We start from the raw sequence: 23,954 nt of genomic DNA on the forward strand, positions 1-23,954 counted from the left end.
GCCGCTACTGGGGATCTGTAGATGTATGCTATTAGAAACCAATGCAAGTTGTGGATATTGAAATTTTCACTAGAAATCACCTGTATCTAAGCAGAACAGATAACGAAGAGACCCTCGCACATCTCCACAGATGGCAAACCAGTGCCTGGCCCTTCCCCGTCCGTGACTTGCAGTTAATTAAGCACGTCAGCAGGCATGTTCTTCACGACTGGACTTGAAGTGACAGAGGGATTAGCCGTTTCATTTGTTGGACACGGTGCTCCCTGATCCAATCGGGCTGACTGACCTGTGGAAGCCCTGCCGCGTACGCGGTGTGAACTGGGTGATACCCAGCGATTCAGGGCCACCCAGGGACTGTACCCCCCGTCACTTGTCCCACGAGGTGTGACCCATGGGGGGCTGAAGCGCTGAGGGGGGGTTGGCTGTACAGTGGGAGGGGGGAGTCATACCCGTCAGCGTGGATTTTCTCATCACACACACCGAGACGTTTCATGGCTCTTCTCCACAACTCTCACACCAACATTTTGCCCGGGTGATTTGCCAAGGGCTGACTGACTGACCTGCTCCCTTGGTTGCTTTGTTTTGTTTTTTTTTAACCCTTCAAACATACACAGCCTTATTACTAAAGCTTTGTATTACGTATGGGGCAGAAATAACACTTGATCCAACTTTATTCACCACAGTGCCCTGGACTGTGTGTGTGTGTGTGTGTGTGTGTGTGCGTGCTGGCACGGGGGCTTGACACTGTCGGTTAGCTTTTTCCGGCAAGGCTGGCTGTCTACCACGTGAGCCACATCTCCACGTTGAGCTTGGTGATGATTGACGGGAGCGGAACCTCCCCCGATGCCTTTGAATCGCCATCCTCATCCTCAGAGCTTCATCGCCCGAGTGGATGGGATTACAGGTGTGAGCTTCCGTGGGCTTTCTTTTTTTTTGGCCAGTCCTGGGCGTTGGACTCAGGGCCTGAGCACTGTCCCTGGCTTCTTCCCGCTCAAGGCTAGCACTCTGCCACTTGAGCCACAGCGCCGCTTCTGGCCGTTTTCTGTATATGTGGTGCTGGGGAATCGAACCTAGGGCCTCGTGTATCCGAGGCAGGCACTCTTGCCACTAGGCTATATCCCCAGCCCTCTGTGGGCTTTCTTGACCTTCTGTTCTCCAGTACACACTGGAGGACCAACTTACGTCAGTCTGTATCTGAAAGCTATTGCATTTTTCATTTGATTCATTTATGACAATTAACAACCTCGACTCTAACATTTTTCTTTTCCTAGGATTTCACTAAAGTTGTATAGTCTTCTGTAGGCTCTTCTTGCTCCCCAGCCTAAAAACATTTTGTAGCTTATCGCTTCGTGTAGGTGATATTTCACAAATTAAGATTTTATTGCTTTGTTGCTCATCTCAAATAATACAGTTGCATTTTGCATATTCATCTTATCTTCAAGCAACTCATTATCATATCCCATTTTATTACAATTGCCACGAGTACATAGCCTCATTAAGTACACTACATAGAAAACTGTGTCATTGACAAATACTGAGTTTTATTATTGGTTTTGCTTCTGTTATTGTATAGTTTAGGCTGGTGATCTTCCTACTTTAGCCTTTTAATTGGTAGAATCACAGGTATGCGCTTCCATAGCTGTGTTTTCATCTCCTGAAAAAGTGTTTTTACAGTGTTGTAAAGTCGACATAATTTGCCTGCCCAGCCAAAGGCCCATTACCTTCTTCTATATGGGGAGATTGGCTATCTTTGGTAGTCATAGGGCTATGTAGTATTTCTAATTTTATTTCTTGACTCAGTTTCATTAAGGTATTTTTCTCAAGGATTACTTTTGTATTTCATCCAAATTTTCAAATTTTCTAGGATGTACCACAAAAACACGCTTCTCATCCTGGTGTTTTACAGATATTCCATCCTTAGTTTTTTCTGTAACCTGCCCCTTTCTTATTTTCTCATTTCTGTATTTAATCTTATCAGAAGTATAAATCTTTTTCTCTATCCTATAACGTATTTGATTAATTTCCGTTCTTTATGAACACATTATGGACGCCGGCCTACCGTGGAATCTCAGTGGCTTACTTCAGCAACGCGCTGTGTTTTGCTCGGGACTTGGGCGTTGTGAGTCAGCAGCAGGTCTCTGGGGTCGTGCCTTGGGGCGAGGGGGGGGGCAGGGGGGAGGGTGGGGAATGAAGGCAGGGGCAGTGCAGAGCCTCACTCCTTCCTCACCAGCTTCACGGGAGGGAGAACACTTCTGCGACCTGATACTGGCAATGTGCATCTCACGGATGGACGTGACGCTGGCTTCCAAAGAGCAGCAGGAAGAGGACACGCCCACTTCAGACGGTGCGGCGTCCTGGCTCCCGTCCTATGGCTGCCGGCAGACTGGCTTGTGGCTGGGACCGGTGAATGTCATAAAAAAAAAAAAAAGAAAGAAAAACAGGGACTTTATCATTTCCTCTTTGACTCTTTTTGCAAGTTACCTGATGGATGATACTTTTTTTTTTTTACTTCGTGCTTGTGGTGATCAAACCAAAAGCCTTGTGCATAGTTGGCAAGCCATCTGACACTGAGCCCTACCTACCCCAGGTCAACGCAGGATTTTTGTAACTGTGCCAGTCGAACTGGGAAAGAACACTGTCCCCCCAGGTGTGGAATTCTGTGGTTGTCAATTAGGTCAAGTTGGATAATTAGGATGTTCATCTTTCCCCCGTCTTTGTTTATTTTTTTTTGTTTGTGTTTGTATGTTTGTCCTGTCAATACCTAAAGGCAGGTATTGAGGTCTCCCATTTTGGTAGACTAGTTTGCTCTTGGGCAAACTTTTGTTTTGTATAATTGAAACTATATTATTAGGTTTGTATGTGTTCAAAATTATTACACTTGCCTGTGTACTCATACTTCATGGTAAAATATTAGTATAACTATGTGGGTAATAACAATCTTTACGTGTGTGTGTGTGTGAAAATACCTACCTCTATATATTACCTTTGTCAAGTAGAGATGACAGCTCAACCCAGATTCCATTTTTCCCAAGGATCACTTTCGTTTGTACAGTGTCTGTGGTGTTACTAAATACCCAGCACCCATCCTTAGTCCTTGACAGCGTAGGAAAAGGAAGCGGACTTACGAAATGGGTACAGTGGCTCACAACTATAGTTCTAGCTCCTCAGGATCTGGAGCTAGAAAGACCATGGGTCCAGGTTAACCCGATAAAGCAGCACATTGTCCCAGTGGTGCATGTTTGTGTTTGTCACCCATGCCACATAGAAGCATAAATAGCAGAATCACAGGACAGGCTTGCCCAGACAAAAAGGGAGATTTCAGGACATGGTTACCTGCCTTAGCAGGTGTAGAGCTCTGAGTTCAATGCAGAGAATGGACCACAGGTGGAGGGGAGGGAGGTGACGGACGGAGTACTCTTTCTCACCTGGGTTAAACAGAAGGACATGATAGAAATGGGTTTCGGCCTTCAGAATGGCTTCAAAGCAGTATACGAAAATATTTTTAATAGAGAAGCATTATTTCCATTAGCCTATCCTTTACTCGTAAATGAAAAGGAGTGCTTTCAACTAAAATGAAGCAAGCACGTGGATAGGAGTAAAAATACGATAAGCTGTTGCTCTGCATAACAGCCTCTAAGAGACAAAGGCATTGCATAGAATAAATAAAAGTGATGGGTATTTAATAGGCCTGGCAATTAGAAGCCACACAAAATGACCAGAAGAGGCATCACAAAATGAAAAGGCAAAATGTTCAAAGAGAGCGACAGACACTCGTTATGATTATGCCGGAGGACACTGCTCAAAATGCCCTTTGTAGACGGCTGCTCGGTGTATGCCATCTACTATACATTACGCGGCATTTTCTTTTTACCTTTTGAAAGGCACTTCAAAGCATTTTAGTACCACTGAAGGCACTTATTTAGAAAATCCCATTTAGTTTGCTAACTTTTTTTTTTTTCTACCATGGAAGGAGGGAGGGGTACACATAAAAAACGTTCCACGTAAATTGACTTTAAAAAAAAAATATTTTGGTTTGCTATTGTAAGTGGCGCTCTTTTATACCCGGGAGTGCGAGCGTTCCGAGGGCGGTGGCCCTGCCTTCCGTCTGTCTGCCGTTCTGGGCTGAGGCAGCGCCTGGATTCGGCGGGGCCTCGGGCGGAGCAGGGTGTCGCTTCTAAGCATAGGCGTTCTGTCAGGACCGCTCGTCTGTGTGTGTGTCTGGGGCACCGTCGTGGAATCCGTGTGAAACCCCGTCCAGCGTGGAAGCTCAGAGGCAGACCGCGCGCGGGCGGAAGGCCGCGTTCTTCCCTGCGGAGGCCCTGTGCTGCGTCGGTGGGCCCGGCGTGGGGCACGGGGAGGTCACCGGTGCCGGGAGCAACAACCGGCTGCCCCGTGCAGTGGGCAGTGAGGGGCTTTGGCTCGCCCTCGGGGTGGGCGTTACCGAGGGACTCGGGTTGTGCTCTGCTGGGGTGCAGGCTACCCATGCCACGGTCCCGCCACCTGCCCAGCGAGGCCCGGCCGCCACCACCCAGACCCCCATTTTGACTTAGGTACTGGAAAAAAAAATATATATATATATATAAAAGATAGTTCTCACAGTCGTTGACCCTAAAAGCTTGCACTTGTTTTTTTTTCGCCTCTGTTTTAATTTTTAAATAAAATATCTTGTGGCTGTCTAAGGGAATTGTGGGAACTAGGGACTGTGCCCTGGTGGCGACTAGAGAAGACCCCTTGCAACACAGGCAAGTGATTTTTGTTTTTAGGTATCTGACATTAAAAAAAATTTTTTTTTAAAGCCATGGGCCAGTGGCTGATGCCTGTAATCACAACTAACTGCTCAACAGGCGGAGATTGGAGATTGTCATCAGAAGCCAGCCTCAGTAGAGAAGCCTGAGGGATTCCATCTTCAGATAGCCGGCCAAATGCCAAGCTGGAGGCGTGACTCGAGCGATAGCTAGCACCTGCCGTGAGCAAGCAAGTCAAGCAAGCGCTTGAAGCCCTGAGTGAAAGCCACACTATGACGATACACAAACACATGCTGATTAAAAGGGGAAAGTAGGTAGTTCCATCAACAGCAACATCCAGCTTTATATGCTGTATCCACCAAGGCAAGGAGTATCATCTTTGCCGGTGGCTTTCCTAGAGGAGCTACGGGAGAAGCTCCTACAGGCCCTTCGCTGATCCACACGTGCTAGAAGGATACGGGACGATCCTTCCCTCCCCCCTCCACAGTTAACTAATGTTTGCTCCGAGCCTTTTCGTCTTTCTAGAGATATAAGATCCATCTGGGTGAAAAGTTCTACTGGAAGAAATATGAAGCCAGCCTTCTGCTTAGTTATTGGGGGAGATTTGCATGAGATCGGCTCGCTTGAGTCAAGCCCACGTGCCACGCTGTCCGTCGCAAGTCCGATGTCCCAGGAAGGGGTTCTGTTGTGTCCTCTGCGTGTTGATTCGGGCTGTGTGAGTGCCGGGTGGGGCTGGTGGTGTCTAACCTCGCCTTTTGCAAGGATGGTCAGAGTATCTCAGGCTAGAAGAATAATTCAAGGACTTGATCGTGGGTGACAAGAGTGCTGGAGGGAAGGAAGGGGATCTCAGGCAGTCTCCTGGTGTCCTGCCAGTTCTGGAAACACCTGTTCTACTGTCCAGGCAAAGGCAACCCTGCCTTGCTTGAGGTAATGCCTGCTTCATAACCAGAGGGCCAAGCAACTGCGTTTTAGACTCTTCAGGAGATCCATGGACTTATTGGAGTTCCTGGCTGTCTCTGTGCTAGCCCACAATCCCTTTCAGCCCTTCCTGTACTCAGTTTCTTTATTAAAAGATAACATGAGGCCTCCCTCAAAAGATAGTGAAGCAGAGATGCTGGATCTAACCAGCACCATCTTGGCTGCACGGTGGATAGGGAATTGGGTTTAACGGGCGCCATCTTGTTTTCATGGTGGAGGAAAGGGAAGTCCCACCTCCCAGGTGATGGGCGTACCTGAATTTCTAGAGGAAGGGCTGGGGAATTGGATGATAGCTTACTGAACCTGTCCTGTGCCTTGAACTTGGGAGAGTTTCCTGTGACCCTGCCCCCTGCCCTGACTCTATTTAGTCCCAGACCAAGTCGGACAGCATGAGGCCGGGCCATGCACATGTCTCCTGTCTCTACGTCTCCTGGCTCTCCTCCAATCAGCATAGCCTCCCCCTTCAGCTCCTCATGGGAGCTGGTCTGGCTTGTTGATATTGTTGACCTGCTTTTTCTTTCTTCCCTGGCTCTCCTGGCTCAGTTTTCTCACAGTGTTAAGTGCATTCACAGGGCTGCAGGCCTTGGAGACGGGAATCCACCTGCAGATACTGGCTCTCCAGTAAAGGCTCCCAATTTGACTTCTCAAAAGTGTGGCTTCTCTGGTGGCTGGTTTACCTTGCAACAATAGATAGATGGACAGATAATATATCCAGTGTGTAACTTATTGTAGAAGTGAAAGAGACAAGCAGATGGAGTTCTTTGGAGGGGGTCTACATCCAGTTTTCTCCCCTCCCCAGCCCTGGTAAGCCGTCCCCCTGTGGGCTGGCTTTGCCGCCTGCCTGTGGTCAGCTTGGCATTGGGACGGAGCCACCTCGGGAGGGAGGTTAAAGCCGCCAGTGTGATAGAGGAAGCTAGTGCCCACTGGTCACGTTGAGGGATCATCTGATCATCTGGCTGTAATGTCTGACAGGTGCTCCATGAGTTTCAGGTCTTAGTTCTTAGTATTTAGATCCAAAACCTCAGTGGAAGCTTGCATGGTCCTGGCTATCTGAATTTTGTTTTTGATTTTTTTTGCCAGTCCTGGGGCTTAACTCTGCGCCTGGGCGTTGTCCCCGAGCTTCTTTTGCCCAAGGCTAGCACTGTACCACTTGAGCCACAGCGCCACTTGTGGTCTCTTTTTATTGGAGGTAAGAGTGCCATGGACCTTCCTGCCCAGGCTGGCTTCCAACCACCGATCCTCACATCTCGAACCCCCGAGTTGCTAGGATTACAAGTGCGAAGCACTGGTGCCGGCTTCGTGTGAGATTTCGCCCTTGAAAATTCCGTCATCGTGTTCAGTAGCTACGTACGTTTGGATGAGGATCAGCAGACTTTCAGCTCTGCCCCATCCTTGCGTGGCGCCCACCGTGCCGGAGCCCCAGTTCAAGGCACTGCCGAGACAACAGCCTCAACCCTAGCGTGGGCGGCTGGAGGCAGCGTGCAGACCTTAGGTGGTCTGAATTGTGTGTGTGTGTGTGTGTGTGTGTGTGTGCACAGACACACGTGTGTGGCTGGGAATGAGCAAATAGAAAACAATCGTGAATCAGGGACATGAGTTTAGAAAGATGCGCCAGCCAGACGCTAATCAGAACTGCCCATTTTCAGCTCGCTCCTGGAGCCATGAGGGGAGGAAGAAGCAGAGCAGCGAGAGTGCGCTCTTCTAAGCACTTCCTGCTCTCCGGACTTCTATATTTAGCACTCACTGACCCGCGTCTATTAACCTGCGATCCCGTTCAAACACTAATTGCCATGCATTGAAATAAAAGCTCATCGTCTCAGAAATGGAGGCCGCTGAAAGATTTTTTTGAATCAAACATTTTAAATCCATTTGGAGACTTATTTCCTGAGGCCATGGGTGTTTATGATCCTCTGATTCAGACAGTGAATTTTGGCAATGTTATTATTTTTTTTTCTCCCGGTGTTCACTCTTTGATCTTGCATTCATTCGCCTGTCTCATATGCATACCTGTATAACTGTCTAACATTCATTCATCTCTCCACTTCTCAGGGCAAATGTATAAATTAGGGTGTTTTGCCTACTTTAAGCAGAAAACGTCTACAGAGAAAAAACAGCTATTTAATGTAAAACTTGGGTTTTGGAAGGCTCAATCCCTTCTACTTCTGAGATTTTTTTTAAATCCCGTGTGCTCTGCTACGGGTGGACGCGGGCAGCGTTGTAACTCCATGCACCGTCGGTGTCGGGGTGTCTCTGTGTTGTGCCTCACGACGTGTTTCTCTCTCCTCAGGAGGTGGAAGACCACGTGGCATTTTTAATAACAGTCCCCACTGCCCTGGCGATCTTCTTCGCCATCTTCATCCTCGTGTGCATCGAGTCGGTGTTTAAGAAGCTGCTGCGCGTCTTCTCCCTGGTGATCTGGACCTGTCTGGTGGCCATGGGCTACCTGTTCATGGGCTTCGGGGACGCCGTCTCTCCGTGGGACCAGGTAAGCGTGAGAGCATTTTCGTGTTTCCCTGGTGGACCTTGCCTCTCGCCATACTTAACTTCTGCAAACGTGGCTTTAGACTCTAAAGAGGAGACCAGGAAGAAAGTTCACTCTCGCAATGGTGTACTTGTTCATCGTCAAAAGGCACTCCATCTATATCTCTATATGTACGCACGTATACATGCTTTGGAATTATTGGGGTCTCGCTGCCTGTGCCACACGTCCAGTCCTTTTGGCTTTAGGTGCTCGTTAAACAGGCTCTCAATTTCCTCCTGGGCTAAACCTGAACTTATACTTCTTGCATAGCGGCATGCAGGTGTGTGTTGCCATTGGCGCCATGATCCTTTGAGTCTAAATGTTTCTAGTAACTTCACTAGGATTGTACGCATGAACCACTATGCTTGGCATAATTGTCTGTCTTTACAGGGTGAAAATGTCCCGATACAGCTATATCTTGTAAAAAAAAAAAAAGTTAATTTCAAGCCAATTACCATATTAAGAACTTCACCTACTTGTGTTTTGAGAGGAGGTGGAATGTTTGAAATCGATTTGAGCAGTTTTAAAATAGATAGTCTATTGTTTCTATGACTGTTATTATTATTCTTAACTGTGGTCAGAGTGTGGGCCAAAATAATCACTGAGTCATATTCCTCTCACCCAAATGCCAGTAAAGGAAGCCAGGGACGGAGAAGCCGTTCTCTTGAGAGTCCTCGTAGACGCGCTCGGTGGCTGAGGTCCGCCGGGGCCTGGCGCATGGGCCAGTCCCGCTGGCGGCGCGGATCCCGGGCTGGTCCCCGTCTCCGTCGTGGTTGTTGACGGAGCTGTTGCTGGGTCTGCTCTCGCCCTTGACTCTGCCAGATGGTTGCTGCTCTTACATGCTTTCCCACTTGTGACCCTCCTCCCCCTGCTTGGGAGAATCTGGCCAGCGAGATCACGCCCTGGGAAGATGGCGTTCCTCTCTGGTCAGGACCTCCAGGATCTTTTCCTCCTGGCCAGGCTCTTGGCTTTGGAAATGCCCACATCTGCTGGCATCATGTCTTTCAGAGACTGTGACCTGCCCGTGTTCCGGCAGGCTGCTGCTCCCTGACCCTCGGTGGCCCGAGTATCAGTCCACGCTGATGTGATATCGGCCAGGCCCCTTCTTGTCTCTGAATCTCAGTTTCTTGCTGACGTGAAACGGCCTCGTCCTGAAGGGTGCGGGGAAGCTGAGCCCTCGAGGCCCCGCCCGCCCTTCCCCGCCGTCCCGCCTGCGCTCCTAACAGGGCCCGCCCGCCATGGGCTCTGGTGCCTAGCCAGCGCCCCGTCCTCTGCTCCTGCCTCTCTCTCTGTACCTTGGGGTACCTCCCTGGCCTCCCGCAGTCCTCACCCAGGAGATCAGGGAACACAAGCAAAAGATCAGGAAGGACTGAATAGTGTTTCTCCAGACCCTGACCCGAAGGTCTCCCTGCCCCAGCGACACTGTGGCTTTTTCCTAAGAATGAATCCTCTCAGGATGCTTCTTCGCCGTGGAGTTCTAAGCTTGCTTTTCCGTATGGTTTGAATAATCAATTAGCTATAGTCAATGAAAAGTCCATTTGGTGTCTGGGTTTATAGTATATTGGATTTCTGAATTTTTGCCTTGAGAGATATTTAAAGCCCAGAAGTTTTATATATATATATAGTGTGTGTGTGTGTGTGTGTGTGTGTGTGTGTGTGTGTGTGTGTGTATCCCAGGCATTCTGCTCTCTTTCATGTTGACTCTTTTTACTGAATGATTTGGTAATGTTTTATGTGTTTCTAAGACTTTTTCCTCTTTATAAAATTAGTAGTAGTTTGTTTAAAATTTAATAGTATTGTCAAGGTGATGTAGAGGGGTTATGCTCACATACATAAGGAAGGGAGTACATTTCTTGTCTAACTTGTTACCTCCTCCCTAATTTTTCTCCCACCTTCCGTCCTCCTCAATACTCCCTCCCCCCTTGTACAGTTTTTAACAACATATTGTTGTATAAGTATCACTGTCGCATTGGTTTGCCTTTTTTCTTTTGTCTTACCATTTTGATGTTCCCCATCCCTTCGTAATTCAGATTAATATATATACGATACCTAGGGTACCAAAATCAAATACAGTGATAACAGGAGCTAAACCAATGTGGTTTTTCATTGTTAATGTTATTTTTAGTGTACTAAGTAGTACTAAGTACTAAGGTTTTTTGAGATTAGTTCTTAGATGCCTACGTTTTTTGTTTTATTAATGGGAATTTTGCTATTATTTTTGTCTAATTGGTTAATATTGATGCATAAAAACATTATTGTTTGCTCTGTTGGTCTATATCCAATGATCTTTGCTGACTCTTGTTAATGCCATTATTTCTAGAAATGGGACTGTCATCTGCTAGTTGTCGGAGATGCTTTGCTCCCTTTGAAATCCGTAATTCATTCATACCCAAGCAGCACGTTTTCTAATTTGCTGTCTAGGATTTCTAATGCAAGGTGCACAGGGAAGGACGAGAGCCATTAAGATGTTTCCCCCCTCAGTGGGACATTTACATTTCATCAGTAATACAGTGCTTACTTTACCATTATTTTTAATAACAGTAGAATTGATTCATTAGGGTAAGATCTTCCCATATTTCTGGAATGTTCTTTTTCTACATGCTACGCGGCCTTTTCTGAACAGCATGGTATCCATAAGCTACCCCAGGAGATGCCTGCCTTACCCTTGAGGTTTCCTGTAGCACTTAGGGGTATTTGTAGCCCCTCTGGTCCTGTACCACACACTTTTCTCTGTTTGCTGGCTTTCCCCTCTGCTGGAGCGTGAACTCCCTCTGGGCAGAGATGGGATGCTTTTCTTATCCCAGGTAAGTTCTGTCCTGGACATCTGGGCAGCTGCTTGCCCTTGCTTGATGTGTTCATTAACGGGTGGCCGTGTTGCTTCATCTCCAAGTTCGTGTCCATTGTCTGTACCCACTTATTCTATTCTTACCTGCCTTTGATTTTACAATACACCATTATTTCTGATGCTTTTTCCCTGTTTCGGAAAATCTCTTGAAGCATCTGCAACATGCTTATTTCATACTCATTTTGTTTCCATTTTCTTTGGAACGATTGCTCTCAGGTGTTGAACATGTTGGCCAGATGACTTGGTATTAGGCAGCCCTGTGTCTATTGACATTTCTATTTCCAAGCTGATCTTGAATTGGATTTCTTTATACTGATGAATGCTAAGGCTTTTTAGGACATGTCTTGTTGGTAGTATCAAATCTCTCAGCAATATCTGGGCAATAGATTGCAGGACTCCTGGATCCACCTGGTAGCTTTTTCATTTCACATGGCCATCTTTCCTCCTTACCTGCAGCTTTGTGCAATGACTTCTGGTCACGCTTCCACATCCCACTGCGAGAACAGACTCGAGGCTCAGATGGCATGCTGTAGTTGCTTTTCAACTTTGGCTTGAGAACTCTTGACCCATTCTGAGCTAGCAATCAGCACAGGTGTGTAGGAGGTTCCTTTTTCCTGATATAAATGGGATAATTTCACTTTTAAGAATGTGGTCACAATGCTTATGAAGTGCATCCTCCCCTCTTCTGCCCATTGCATTAGACAGAAGGCTCTAGAACCGGGACATGGGAAGAGTCTCCATCAAGCTTGACAAGTGGTGTGGGCAGAGAAAATACCCTGTCAGAGCCGCTGATCTGCTACCCAGCGGGTCCGGGAGGGGCAAGGGAGCTGGAGTTAGAGAACGTGCCGGTGGCGGACGTGTCACGCGTCCACCGCGCAGAGCTGTTTGGGGTTCTAGAGCACCTGTCAACAAGTATTGTCGGTAATCGAGTTCCCTGTTAGAACAGCAGAGATGCATGGCCACTCCGCTTGGGAGGCAGAGACCCGAGTCGCGTCGCAGACTCTGGGGGAGCCCCTTCCCGACGCTGCTGGGCTCTGGTTGCTCCCGAAGAGCTCGATATTCCCTGATTGTAGATGTTTGGCTCTGGTCTCTGCCTGTCTTTGTTTGTCTCTCCCACGTGTCCCTGTTTTGTCTCTTCTCCCTAAAGAAGAATGCGGATCAGGTTGGATTAGGACCCCCCAGATGGTGTCATCTTTAGGCAGACACATGGTGAAGACTCTGTATGTGGAGGAGGTCAGACTAGAATCACATTCATTTGAAGTGGAGTTTAGATCTTGAGTACCTATTTTGGAGGATACAGTTGACCGCAAAGACTTTGTGTCATGACAGAATACACCGCCCTGCACTGTGATAGGGCAGACACGAGCCTGTGACCTGGCCCCCTAGCGTCCACCCTCCTTGCTGAGACCTGGGACCTCTCTCGAAGTCCACCTTCCTTCACAGGCCGCTCTGCCTGGGAGGGAAATGTGTGGCAGGGAGTTAGGAGCCGTTCTTTTGCAAACCACCGTTGGTCAGGAATTAAACGCATTCTTGTGTGTGAAAGTAAATTTATACGGATAAATATAAAGAAGATATTACTCTCTTTCTCACATGGGTCTGGAAAGACGCTGGGTATCTTCAGCAGGTTTATATTACTCTCTGAGTCATGGAAGAAGGTGCTACTGCTCACTTCCTATGTGAAGTGATTCTCATGACTTGATGCTTAAAAAATACAACTCATGTCATCCCTAAAGACCGTGCTCTCAAATGATGTCTCCGCAATTTTTTGAGCCGATCTAATACATTCATCTCAACTGGTAATTACTCACTGAGGATCTGTTTCCCAAGATGACTCTCAGAGATGGAAATGCCACTCAGAAGGCAGAAGTCGAGGGGAATTTTGGTCAACCAGGTGGTCAGAATGGCTGGTGCTCGTCCATTTGCTGGGTGCGGGCCACAAGTGCCCACTTGTAGAAGAGAGAGCTGAGTCCGGCTTGCGTCTGACTCTAGCTTTATGCACTTTCCTCCGATGAAGAGCTCATTGAATAGAGATAAATGGAAACTTCTGTTCCGGCTGTGGCAGGGAGACTGTGCTAAATCATCGTGAAGATGCGTTAAATTACCAGGCTAAAGCACTGCACCAAGGGGACAAGACTTGCATTGTCCTGTGATTTCAGAGGATTGCAAGCCCCCAGTGTGTCTACAAATACGCTTTCTGATAAAAATAGGACATCGGTTTGCAAACATTTTTCTTTTTTTTTTTCAAAATGAAAAAGTAAAGACAAAAAAGAACAGAGGCCCGGCGCGGCCCCTGAAGTGCTTCCGATACCATCTGCTTTTCCTCCAGTGCAGTCGTGTGGAAGGCCATTCGAGAACTTGTTTGCCCGCGGAGGGGCCCAGGGCATATGGATGAGGTGGGCGAGTGGCCCTGGCGGAGCCCTCCCCCCAGCCCTCCCCCCCACCCCCACCCCCGCATACCAGCAACCCTGCGCGGGAGGGTGACTTCCCACACACGTCTGAGGGAAGATTAAAAGGCAGTTGGAACTATTTTCAGCAGACAACAAAGATGCGGGAGTGCTGTGTTTTTTTTCGTGGCAAGGCACGGGGAGGGGTGAGATGCGGCTCTTCAGGCCGCGTGCTCAGCCGCGCCCCTCCGGCGGTGCAGCTATTTCTGGGATCCCACACATTGCTGGCTGTTTAGAGCAGAGGCGGCGTTGATGAATTCTCCCACTGTGAGGTCCCGAGCACAGAGCGAGCTAGCGAGCGGGGAAGTTACCGCCATCCTCATCAAGTCCTTCCCCGACCTGGGCTTGCTGGGGGAAAACATTCTGTTGCTGTTTCTGGAAGAGTCTCTCTGCTTCCTCTGATTCTGCTTCCTGGGCTTTTCTTAAAAGGAGCGCTGTCGTGGTCCTGAGGATTGGCTCTTCAATTCAAGCGTTCCCCGGTCACTGAGCCGGCTCTCTTCCTCCTGTCCTTGTGTGGGCTCCCAGTATTACCACTTGGATCGTAGTGTAGTTGTGCATTCCGACTGCACACCATGACCCTCCCCACCAGGATTACACGTAAATAACTATGGAAAGGGCCACACAGACGTACAAATAATCCGTCTTTCCACTTCATTCCTCTACCACAAGATGCTGGAAGGTATTTCCAAGGTCCCCCTCATAACAGACACTATCTAGTTCCTTTACACTCACAACCTACCATTCACGTTTGCATTTTGCTGATGGGAAAATGGGAACCCAGAGAAATTACCCAAGTTCCACAAAAATCTCACTGTTGGAAGAGGAGCGGATTTTGAGTGTGGCATTCTGATGCCCCTGCCTAGACCCCTGTGTACCATGGTCTTCAGATTCCTTACTAATAGTTTCCTTAACATCTCACCCCTGTAGCTTCACTGCTCATCAGGGATTGCCTTCGCCCCTACATGCCTGCTGCAGGCCTCATAGGGGAAACCCTGGCAGGCTTCATGGATGCAGGGTAGGGGTGTGTGTGTGTGTGTGTGTGCGTGTGTGTGTGTGTTTGTGCGTGTGCACACACAGGGGGGTGCTCAGGTCACACATGCTTCGGCTCATCTCAGCTTTCTCCCGAGTCCAGCCTGCATTGGATTACCACTGCGGCCCCTCCCGGAGCACGCCTGGGGCTGTCTGTGTCACCAGAGCCCTGACACTGCCTGTGCAGCCTCCTGGAAGAGTCGGGACGGCGGTCTGGAAGGGTTTTTGTTTTCAGCGCTGGTACTAGGGCTTGAACTCGAGGCCTGGGTCCTGTCCCTGAACTTTTTCGCTCAAGGCTAATGCTCTACCACTTGAGCAACGGCGGCTCCAAAACTGATTTTCTGATGCCTAACTGGAAATCGAGAGTCTCACAGACTTTCCTGCTTGGTCTGGCTTCAAGCCATGATGTTCGGATCTCAGCCTCTTAAAGCAGTTCGGGTTACAGGCTCCAGCCACCGGCATCTGACTGGACTTTGGTATTTTCTTGAAAGAGCTGACGAGTTGCAAGGTAGGCAAAGGTCTTCCACGACTTTCTTCGAGCCTTATGCGTTGCGAGTGCTCATCACATGACCTCATGAAGGCTGTCTTGTTTTGTCCAACCACTCTTCTGCTAGTTCTTCAATGCTTCTGCCAGAGCCAATAAACAGGCTTCCGGACATTTGTGACCAGCATGCTATCATCGCTACCAGGAAGGGGCTGTGTGTGTGTGTTCATCTAGGCAGGTATGTGTGGAAGCTTCCGGAAAGACTGGGAGTGAATTCCAGACTCTAGGCGAGAGCAGCAAGTTCTCAGGAAAAAATAAATTCCCAGTTCAAATTATTTCCTATTAAGAGTTGCTAAGCAACATCTCACTGTGCTCTTCCAGCTTTCTGTATTTCACATTTCCTTTTCTCCATAGCCGCTAATGTCATTCTCACCTTACGCAGACAGGAAGGAGCGGAGAACACACCTCAGATCCAGTAACCACGTGCACAGGAAGGAGGAGGCATCGTGGAACACCTTGCACATACATGCCCACGCCAAATAAATGTCCATGGGAAGTCTTTCAGTGTATTCCACCTGCATTTCCTTCCCATTATACATTCGCAGTGCTTCCTTAGTGTGTGTTTCTCATCAGAGCTACAAGTTTCTCATCTGTTTGCTGGCTTCAGGTGTTAACAAATAGGTAGGTTTTAATTGACCCGTTGTATTGCTCTTATCCGCGGTGCTATCCCCTCTCTCAGGTGTGAGCTTTGCGACATCTCCCTCATGACTCACATCTCCAAACCCCAGCCTATAGAAAGCAAAGCCTCACGGACACAGGCCCTGGACACATTGGGGGAACAGAGTGCCTGTCCTTCCAGCACTTCAGACACTGTGCTCAGCAAGCACCATCGGACTCCAAAGCCATGCACCATTCTGTAATCAGAAAACAATACTTATAATTGTGTATTGCAATGGTATACTTATATTATGGCTTATAATAATTACACATTATAGTTGTATATATTATAGGTTACACTAACTATATGTAATTATATATCATAATTATTATGTATATATTATGGGTTACAAGCAGAATAGAGTATTTCCTTGAGATTATAAGTGAATGTTGGGTTCCCATTACATACATTTTAGACATGTTTGGCTATAATAAAATACCACAGATAAAATGAAATCTATAGATACTAGAGATGAAAGTCTCCTGGCTCTGGAGCATGGGAAGTCCAAGCCCACCCGCCCAGCTCTGGAGAGTGCGCGGCTCTGCATGCCCACGAAAGCACCCTCTTCTGTTGTCACCACATGGCAGAAAGGCAGGGGATGGAAGGGGATGGAGAACCTGTCCTCACAGCACAGGGGTGGAGGGACAGGCAGACTGAAGATTCTATAAAAGTGTCTGAAGACTGCTTCATAAGCGCCCTCACCCCATTCATGAGAGTGGGGTCCTGTGTCCTAAGGGTCCCTGAATGGCCCCATCTGGTTTTCCTATGGATTCAGTTTCAGTGAAAATGTTGAAGGGTCTACATATGGTAGCCTGCGATAGAGTTCAAAGGTGTTTCTAGATCTGACGTCCCCAACCAGGAACATGGAAATCCTGGAACTGCTGGCACTGGCTGCCACCTAGGTAACACATCTGTGAAACTGTAGCTCCTCTAAAGCTCTCTGAGGCCTGTGAACAAACACAGCAATGGCTCATTGCCACCAGGAGAGTCACCAGGAGCAGAGTTTAGGGAACAAGAGTTCACCAGAGGGTGAACAAGATTATAGATGGAGTGAACATCTTCGTTGTAATGCACATGGTTCAGGAATATACCGGAATAGGGCTCACAGAACAATGTACCGTACAAGGTGTGCCTCTAAACCACAGAAATTGTCTCATTGCTCCAGAGACAAGTGATCTGAGACCAAGAGGCAGGGCCATGATCTGTCACAGAGTGCAGGGCCACTCTTTCTTGCTTCTTCCTTGATTCCTGTGGTTTGCTGACAGTCATTGGTATCCTTTGGCTCGAAGTTACTGATGAAACTAGTCCCTGCCTCTGCTATCACCTAGTAATCTTCCTGTGTCTCCAATAATCATCTGTCCCTCTTGTGATCAGTTACATTGGACTAGGGGACCAGCCCTCATCACTGTCCTCATGGTAAGTAATCAAGTCTACAATTTCACCATTTCCAAATAAGGCCCTGTCCTGAGGTCATGTCATGGTGGTTAGGTCTTCAGAAGATCTCCTCTGACAGGGGAAGGGGGACATAATCCAACATCACAGGTACCATGAAATCATCTCTCATGATATGAATTCTTACTTCAGAATTTTGACTTATATGGAAATGCCCAAAGCCCAGTGATGTAATCCTTACATCTATACCAAATCTGTGATTAGAATCTATTGTATATGATGTAAGATATAGGGAAAAGAACAATTTTAAAGCCCCTTGTTCCAAAACTAGTGAGTATTTGAAAAACATCAACAGATGAAAAAAAAAAGAGGCAACCTTTGTTTCTCTGGGCTTGTCTTCACTTAACATAATTTTTCAGGTCCTTCCATTTCCTTGCAAATGATACACTATTATTCTTTCTGGAAGATAAATAAAATTACATTGTGTGTATATATGTATATATATTGTGCATATAAATACTTATTGTGTATATATGTATACCATATTTTATTGATCCATTCATCCTTCCTCTGATGGACTTCTTGGCTGATTCTATACATTGGCTATAGTAAATAGTGCTGCAGTGAACATGGTTGTGCTGGTGGCTTTTCTGTCTCCTGGTTTGTAATCTTTTCGATAAATGCCCAGGAGAAGAATTGCTGGGCCATAGGGTAGTTTTATGTTAATTTTTTGGAGGAACCTCCATACTGCTTTCCGGACTAGTCAAATAAGTTTACATTCCCAATAGTGTATTAGGATTTCCTTTTGGCCACATCCTTGCCAGCATCTGTTATTGTTTGTATTATTGATAATGGGCATTCTAACTGGGGTGAAGTGGAATCTCAGTGTTTTGATTTGCATACCTCTTATATCCAGAAATGTTGGGCACATCTTCATGTGTTTGTTGTCCATTTTTCTTCTTCTGGGAAGTCTCTCTTTAGCTCATTTGCCTATTTATTAATTGGGTTGTTGTTTCCTGAATGTTTCGTTGTTTAGGCTCTCTGCATTCTGGATGTTAGGCCATTATCTGATGCAGAGCTGGCAAAGTTCTTCTCCCATTCTGTCTGCTATCCTTCTAATTTGTTGGCTCTATATTTTGCTGTGCAGAAGCTTTTTGGTTTGGCACAATACCATTTATCAGGTCTCTCTTTGGTTTGCTGTGCATTGGGATCTTTATTCGGGAAGTTCCTGCCTGTGCCAAGGAGTCCTAATATTTTTCTTGCTCCTTTCTGTAATAGTTTTATGGTTTCAGGTCTTACATTGAAGCCTTGGTCCATTTTTAATTGATTCTGGTACAAGGTGCTAGATTGAGTGGTATGCAAACATATACACATGTATTAAGTGAGATATGGTGGATAGAGGGGTGAACTCAAATTACATAATTCCTTAGGAAAGAAAATTAGAAGTTCTACGAATTAAACACCCGGAAGTAGATACTTGAAAAGGATAAGGTAGGGCCAAAGGGGAGGGGTAGAGGAATGAAGAGGAGAATACAATGTGGATCCTACAAAATTAAGAAGAATGATGGGAGGAGTATATAGGGGAGGGATGGGCGAGAATGATGAAAGGGATGGTGATGAAGATATATTGTATTTATAAACCGCTTTGTTCAATGACGGCTCCTTTGTACAATTTCTTTTTTTTTTTTATTATTATTTTTTTTATTAATTGGACATAAATTTTTTTACAAGGTGATGTGCAAAGAGGGTGAGGGTGCAGTTACATAGTAGGGCAGTGTGTACATTTCTTATGATATCTTACAACCTGTTTTTCTATCCCTTGTCTAGGTCAGGTTGACATATATTGTACAATTTCTTAAAGACAATAATAATGATAATTTAAGGAACATTGGCAGCAGCTCCAGGGAGCCGGTCTGTCTGTCTTCTGTCATGGAGAAGGCATGAGGGAGGGGCTAGCTGAAAGAGAATCTCAGCATAGAAGGTGTCATGTCTGACAGTAGGTTGCTGGAGACCACGCGCTTTTCTTGTGTGGTGACCTTGCTTTGGGGGAAGCTCTTCAGACTGGCAGGCTGGCTCACATAGTCTTCGGAAGCACGGGGAAGGTGTTTCACACCAAGGGAGTCAGGGCAAGGAAAAGTGGGGAAAATAAGAGACTGTCTTGAAATGGCCGACTGTCTCTACTGGGGCAAAAAAAAAAAAAAAAAAAAAAAAAAAAAAACCAAACAAACAGAAAACCCCCTGTCTTTGGAACGTTTTGGTTCCACAAATATCTTGGCTCTGTTATACGTAGCTTGTAACTATTTGTGCTTGCTTACTTCAATTCAGCTTTTATTTTACCTATTTTACTTCTGTGATTGTCTTTAATTGAACAAAGGGGTTTCCACTTGATAGGTAAATTTCTGAGTAGAGTGCATCTTGATCAATGTCCTTCAGCCTTTAATGTAAGTAGGAGCTTTGGTGCCAGAGAGCCCATTAATATATACCACTCTATCTACTGGTGCAAATCATGTTACATTTATTTCACACTAGATTGGCTTCAGCAATTCCTTGTCCAGTAGATTCCAAGTTGAGATGAACAAGTCCTCTCTGTCACCCACGTGATGTGAAGCCTTGATTCCAAAGCCCACGCAGACATGATAGAGGTAACAGAGCCCCAACTTATTCTCTCACCCCACACGACTGAAGCAGAAGAGACAAAATGGATGAATAGGTTTTATGACTGTGGTCAAAGGATATTGTAGGAACGCTTTATGAGAAGAGAAAAGGTCTGTGAAGTCCAGGATTTCCCCCGCTTCCTGCCCTGGATTCCTCAGATACAGCCCGAGGACCGAGACAAAACAGAGCCCCGTCATTTCACTGAGTTGGAGAAACGAAGTTGGGAGACTGAGAAGGCCCCGAATCTGGAGTTCTCAGGCCAGGATACCAAGGAGGAGGGGAGAGGGGCGGAAGGAGAGAGCTGCTGGGATTTTTAGGGGTTCTTTCATTCTTGAGCAAGGCACTGATCAGCACAGGGAAGACCCTTCCACGTTCAGAGAAAAAAATCTCCTTAAAGAAGCAGATCAACAGCTCCTCTCCCATAGCCTAGAAGAGCCATGCCGACAGCAAAGACACGCCTCCTATAGGCCAGACAGCCATCTCAAGAGGAGCGAGGGGCCTAGAGCGTATACCCTTAGTATGAAAGGTTAAAAACCCGTGGCTTCAACATCTGCAGCGTTCGTCAGAGCTTTCAACACTGGTGCTCAGCACCTGAGGGGAGAAGAAACGATGCCAGCGCATCACTGGGAATGTACAAGCTAGCACGCCGGCCTGGTTTGCAGCGCACTCCACCCCACGACGCAGGAGACGGACCCTGTTCAGTGCACACCCTGCCCGGCTTCAGGATTGATCAGGATGCAGTGACCCTGGTGGGAAATAGACCTGGGCCAGTGGGGTATACTCGAATGCCAAGGAATGAAATGCTATAAGCCACTTCAGTGGGGAAATGTGTGCGTCTTTCAGAAAGAGCTACTGAACAGAAATCAAACAGCCTGCATAAAAGGTAGCGTTCTACTTTTATGTCGCATAATATATAAAAGTAAACATGGCATAGTGGTCTTAAACGTTGGAGCTGAATCCATTAAATATCTGGACAAAAAAATGTAAGCGAGGCTTTTAGTAACCTGGGGGTAGAAAATTATTATTTTTTTCAATCTGTTTATTCAGTACTAGTGCTTGACTCCAGGGTATCATGCTTCAAGTGCTCTACCATTTGAGGTATACCCATATTCCTTTTCTTTAATTCTTTTTTAAAAGCAGGGTCTAGCTAACTTTGCCTGGCCTGACCTTGAAATCACCATCTTCCTGCCTTTGCTTTGAGTAACTAGGATTACAGTTGTTACATAGAGCACATGAAAAGATGTGAACCACAAAAACATCTCCAATAAATGTAATTTTTAACAACCATTTTAATTTGTAAATGGCGATTGGATACAGAAAAAAAAAAAAGACTCACAAAATGTCTCCGTCAAAGCTCTGGTATTTAGGATACATAACAGACTCAAAAAAACTTAGTTCTAAGAACACACAATAACAAACCAGTGTGGGCTTCAAAAATACTTTACCACAGGAGACGGAGAGCAAATATTCTCACGAAAATATGCTACGCATTATAAGCCACTTGGGAAATACAAGTTCAGAGTCCAGTTAGACAGAAAAAAGTACCCCTCAGATTTTCTAATGGTAATTGTTGTGGAGGTCTAAGTGCGGGCACAGATAACATCAGTGCCGGACATCGGAGTATCGTGGCTTCTCACTAGCTTGACTGTGCAGAGAAGTTCATGAATGTTTATAGCTGACAAAATTCATCCAATTATACACTTCGAATCTGTGTACAATATGTCAGTTAGACTTCACCAAGCATATAAAGCAGTATGTATACTTTACTGTATGTAAATCTCTCATCTTCTACGTCGAATAACTGATATTTATCATGAAGGGGGAGTTGCTATTCCTATTAATCCTCAGGCAAAGCAAATAGGGCAAAAAGAGGTTTGGTGACTTGCTTTGAGCATGGAGTCTCTCCGGGGCTGGACTCATTGTTCTCTCCTTCCTTCTTCCTAGAGGGGCTGACAGTGGCTGACAGTGGACTTCAAGGAAATGTAGGATTATGAAGGAGCATGAACTTCTTGATATACCCTTAGATATTGATAATGTTGACTTTGTCAAGTCTGAGGTGTTTCCTTGAGCCAAAGACTTAGGAACTACTGAGTTATTTATGCACTGTTTTTTTTGCAGATTGGAAATCAACTTCTGAGTCATTTAACTTTCACTCTTTAGTTTCTTTTAAATGGTGCCTGTCACACATATGCTTATACACATGCACTCACATGTACCCCTGCAAATATGCATATACCCATGCACACACGTGCCCGTGGACACACACAGACAGACACGCCTACACACAAATGCGCACACGCACGCACACAGACATCCATACCTACACGTTTCCTGAGCACTATTTTCTTTAATGTTCCCCAAAATGCAAAAATTACTTTTATCACAGTGTTTACTTCCTACTGGGGACATATCTAAAGAATCAAATATTCCAGAAAGCATAAAAGCACAGAATGCACTCTTCTAAAAAGTTGTGAAACGATTAGATAAACAAGCCAAATTCCTTGTGGAAGGGAACAAAAGGAGAACTCATTTTTTTTTAAATAAATAAGATAAACTGGGCACTGGTGGCTCATGCCTCTAATTCTTGCTACTCAGGAGGCTGAGGTCTGAGGATCATAGTTCAAAGCCAGCTCAGAGAAGAAAAATCTGTGAGACTCTTAACTCCAGTTAACTACCAGAAAAGCGGAAATGGAGCTGTGGCTCAAAGTGGTGGAATGCTAGCCTTGAGCAGAAGATCTCAGGGACAGTGCTGAGGCCTTGAGTTCAAGCCCCACGGCTGACAGAAAATAATAATACTAATAATGAAATTGATAATAATTGTAAAATTGTATCACAATGGTCCCGATAGTAAAACCTAATTCTTATTATCTTCACAATCACCTGAGATGAATAAAGCAGTTCTGCTATTCCTGCTCTGGGAAGTATTAAGGAAGAAGCAAGTAGAGAACTTGGGCACAGTACGGAATATATCATGGTGTGCTTCACAAGTGGCGTGCAGGGGACTCGGCCCAAACTCTTTGTGACCCATTCCAAGCCACCTTTATTTTTTATGTGCATCTTTGGAGAGGTGGCATACAGTCTGTGTCGGGCAGTGGATATTTACGTCTGTCCTCAGAGTGCACCCATGGCTACTACGGCGTGCAGAGTCTACAGGTTTTAGCAGCGTGAACACAAGTACTGAGAGCGGATTTAGAAACCAACACAGAAACTCGCCTTTCTAACCCCATTCGCTGGCTCGAGGTTGGCCTCCCTGCTCTTCAGTCTGGTTGACTGTGGGCTTCGCAAAGTGGAGCAGAGACCCTGGAGAGGCACTGCACGGCTGGGACATGACCAAGTTTGTGTGTCTCCCCACTGCCGTTATAGAGAACAAGACACAGGCCAGTGGGGGGGCAATGGGCTGCTGCAGGCTCTGAGGGGGTCACAAGTCCAGACTTTCTGTTGTTGCGTTGTCAGGATGACCTGACAGTGGGAATCGGAATCCATGCAGAGTCCCAGTGTGTGGTCTGATGTCTGTGAAGAGAACCCCCTACCAGTTAACCAGAATACCTTTTTTTTTTTTTTTCTGGTGTTGGGTTACCTGGGAACCCTAGTCAGGTATATGTGAGTGTGTGTGTGTGTGTGTGTGTGTGTGTGTGTGTGTGTGTGGTGTGTGTGCATTGAGCAGATCAGAGCAGAGAGGAGGCAGAAACTCACCAAGGAAATTACACGCAGGCGTCCAGAGTCTAAGGAGCATCATAGTTTCGGGCAGGGTCTCTGGGTGCTATCTTGGGACATGATCACACAGAAGTTCCGTGGGAACCTTTGCAACCTACGTCTAACACTCCAGCGATCTTCAGATCTCTTCGGTAACGTGAGGTCCAGGGAAGAGAGTGAATGTTTTCAGAATAATCCTCCGTTTCACTTGGTTTGGCTAGCATCTCCTGCACACACCCCTTTCACTCATGATCAAGTACACCTGCCAGGACAGGAACCCATCCTTCTGGTCATATGATGGGAGCAGAGTTTCCAGTGCACGTGGCCAGCAGGAGCCTGCTCCAACAAGGACAATTTAGAGCAGGAGGCAGTTTATTTCTAAGCACAAGAAAAGCTCTTCATGCATAAAAAGCCTTTAATTACACGAATACATTCTTCCTTTATAGTCCC

General features: G+C 46.4%; 1 protein-coding gene across 1 annotated transcript in view; it reads left to right on the forward strand.

Moving 5' to 3' along the window:
• The window catches only part of Adcy2 (adenylate cyclase 2), a 297,559-nt gene that overhangs the window by 7,720 nt on the left and 265,885 nt on the right, over positions 1-23,954 (forward strand). The window contains exon 2 of the mRNA XM_048368415.1: positions 8,011-8,208. Coding sequence (XP_048224372.1) covers positions 8,011-8,208 — 198 coding nt within the window. The remainder of the gene's footprint in view (positions 1-8,010; positions 8,209-23,954) is intronic.

This window comes from Perognathus longimembris, chromosome 19 (assembly GCF_023159225.1).
Source record: "Perognathus longimembris pacificus isolate PPM17 chromosome 19, ASM2315922v1, whole genome shotgun sequence".
Classification (NCBI taxonomy): Eukaryota; Metazoa; Chordata; class Mammalia; order Rodentia; family Heteromyidae; genus Perognathus; species Perognathus longimembris.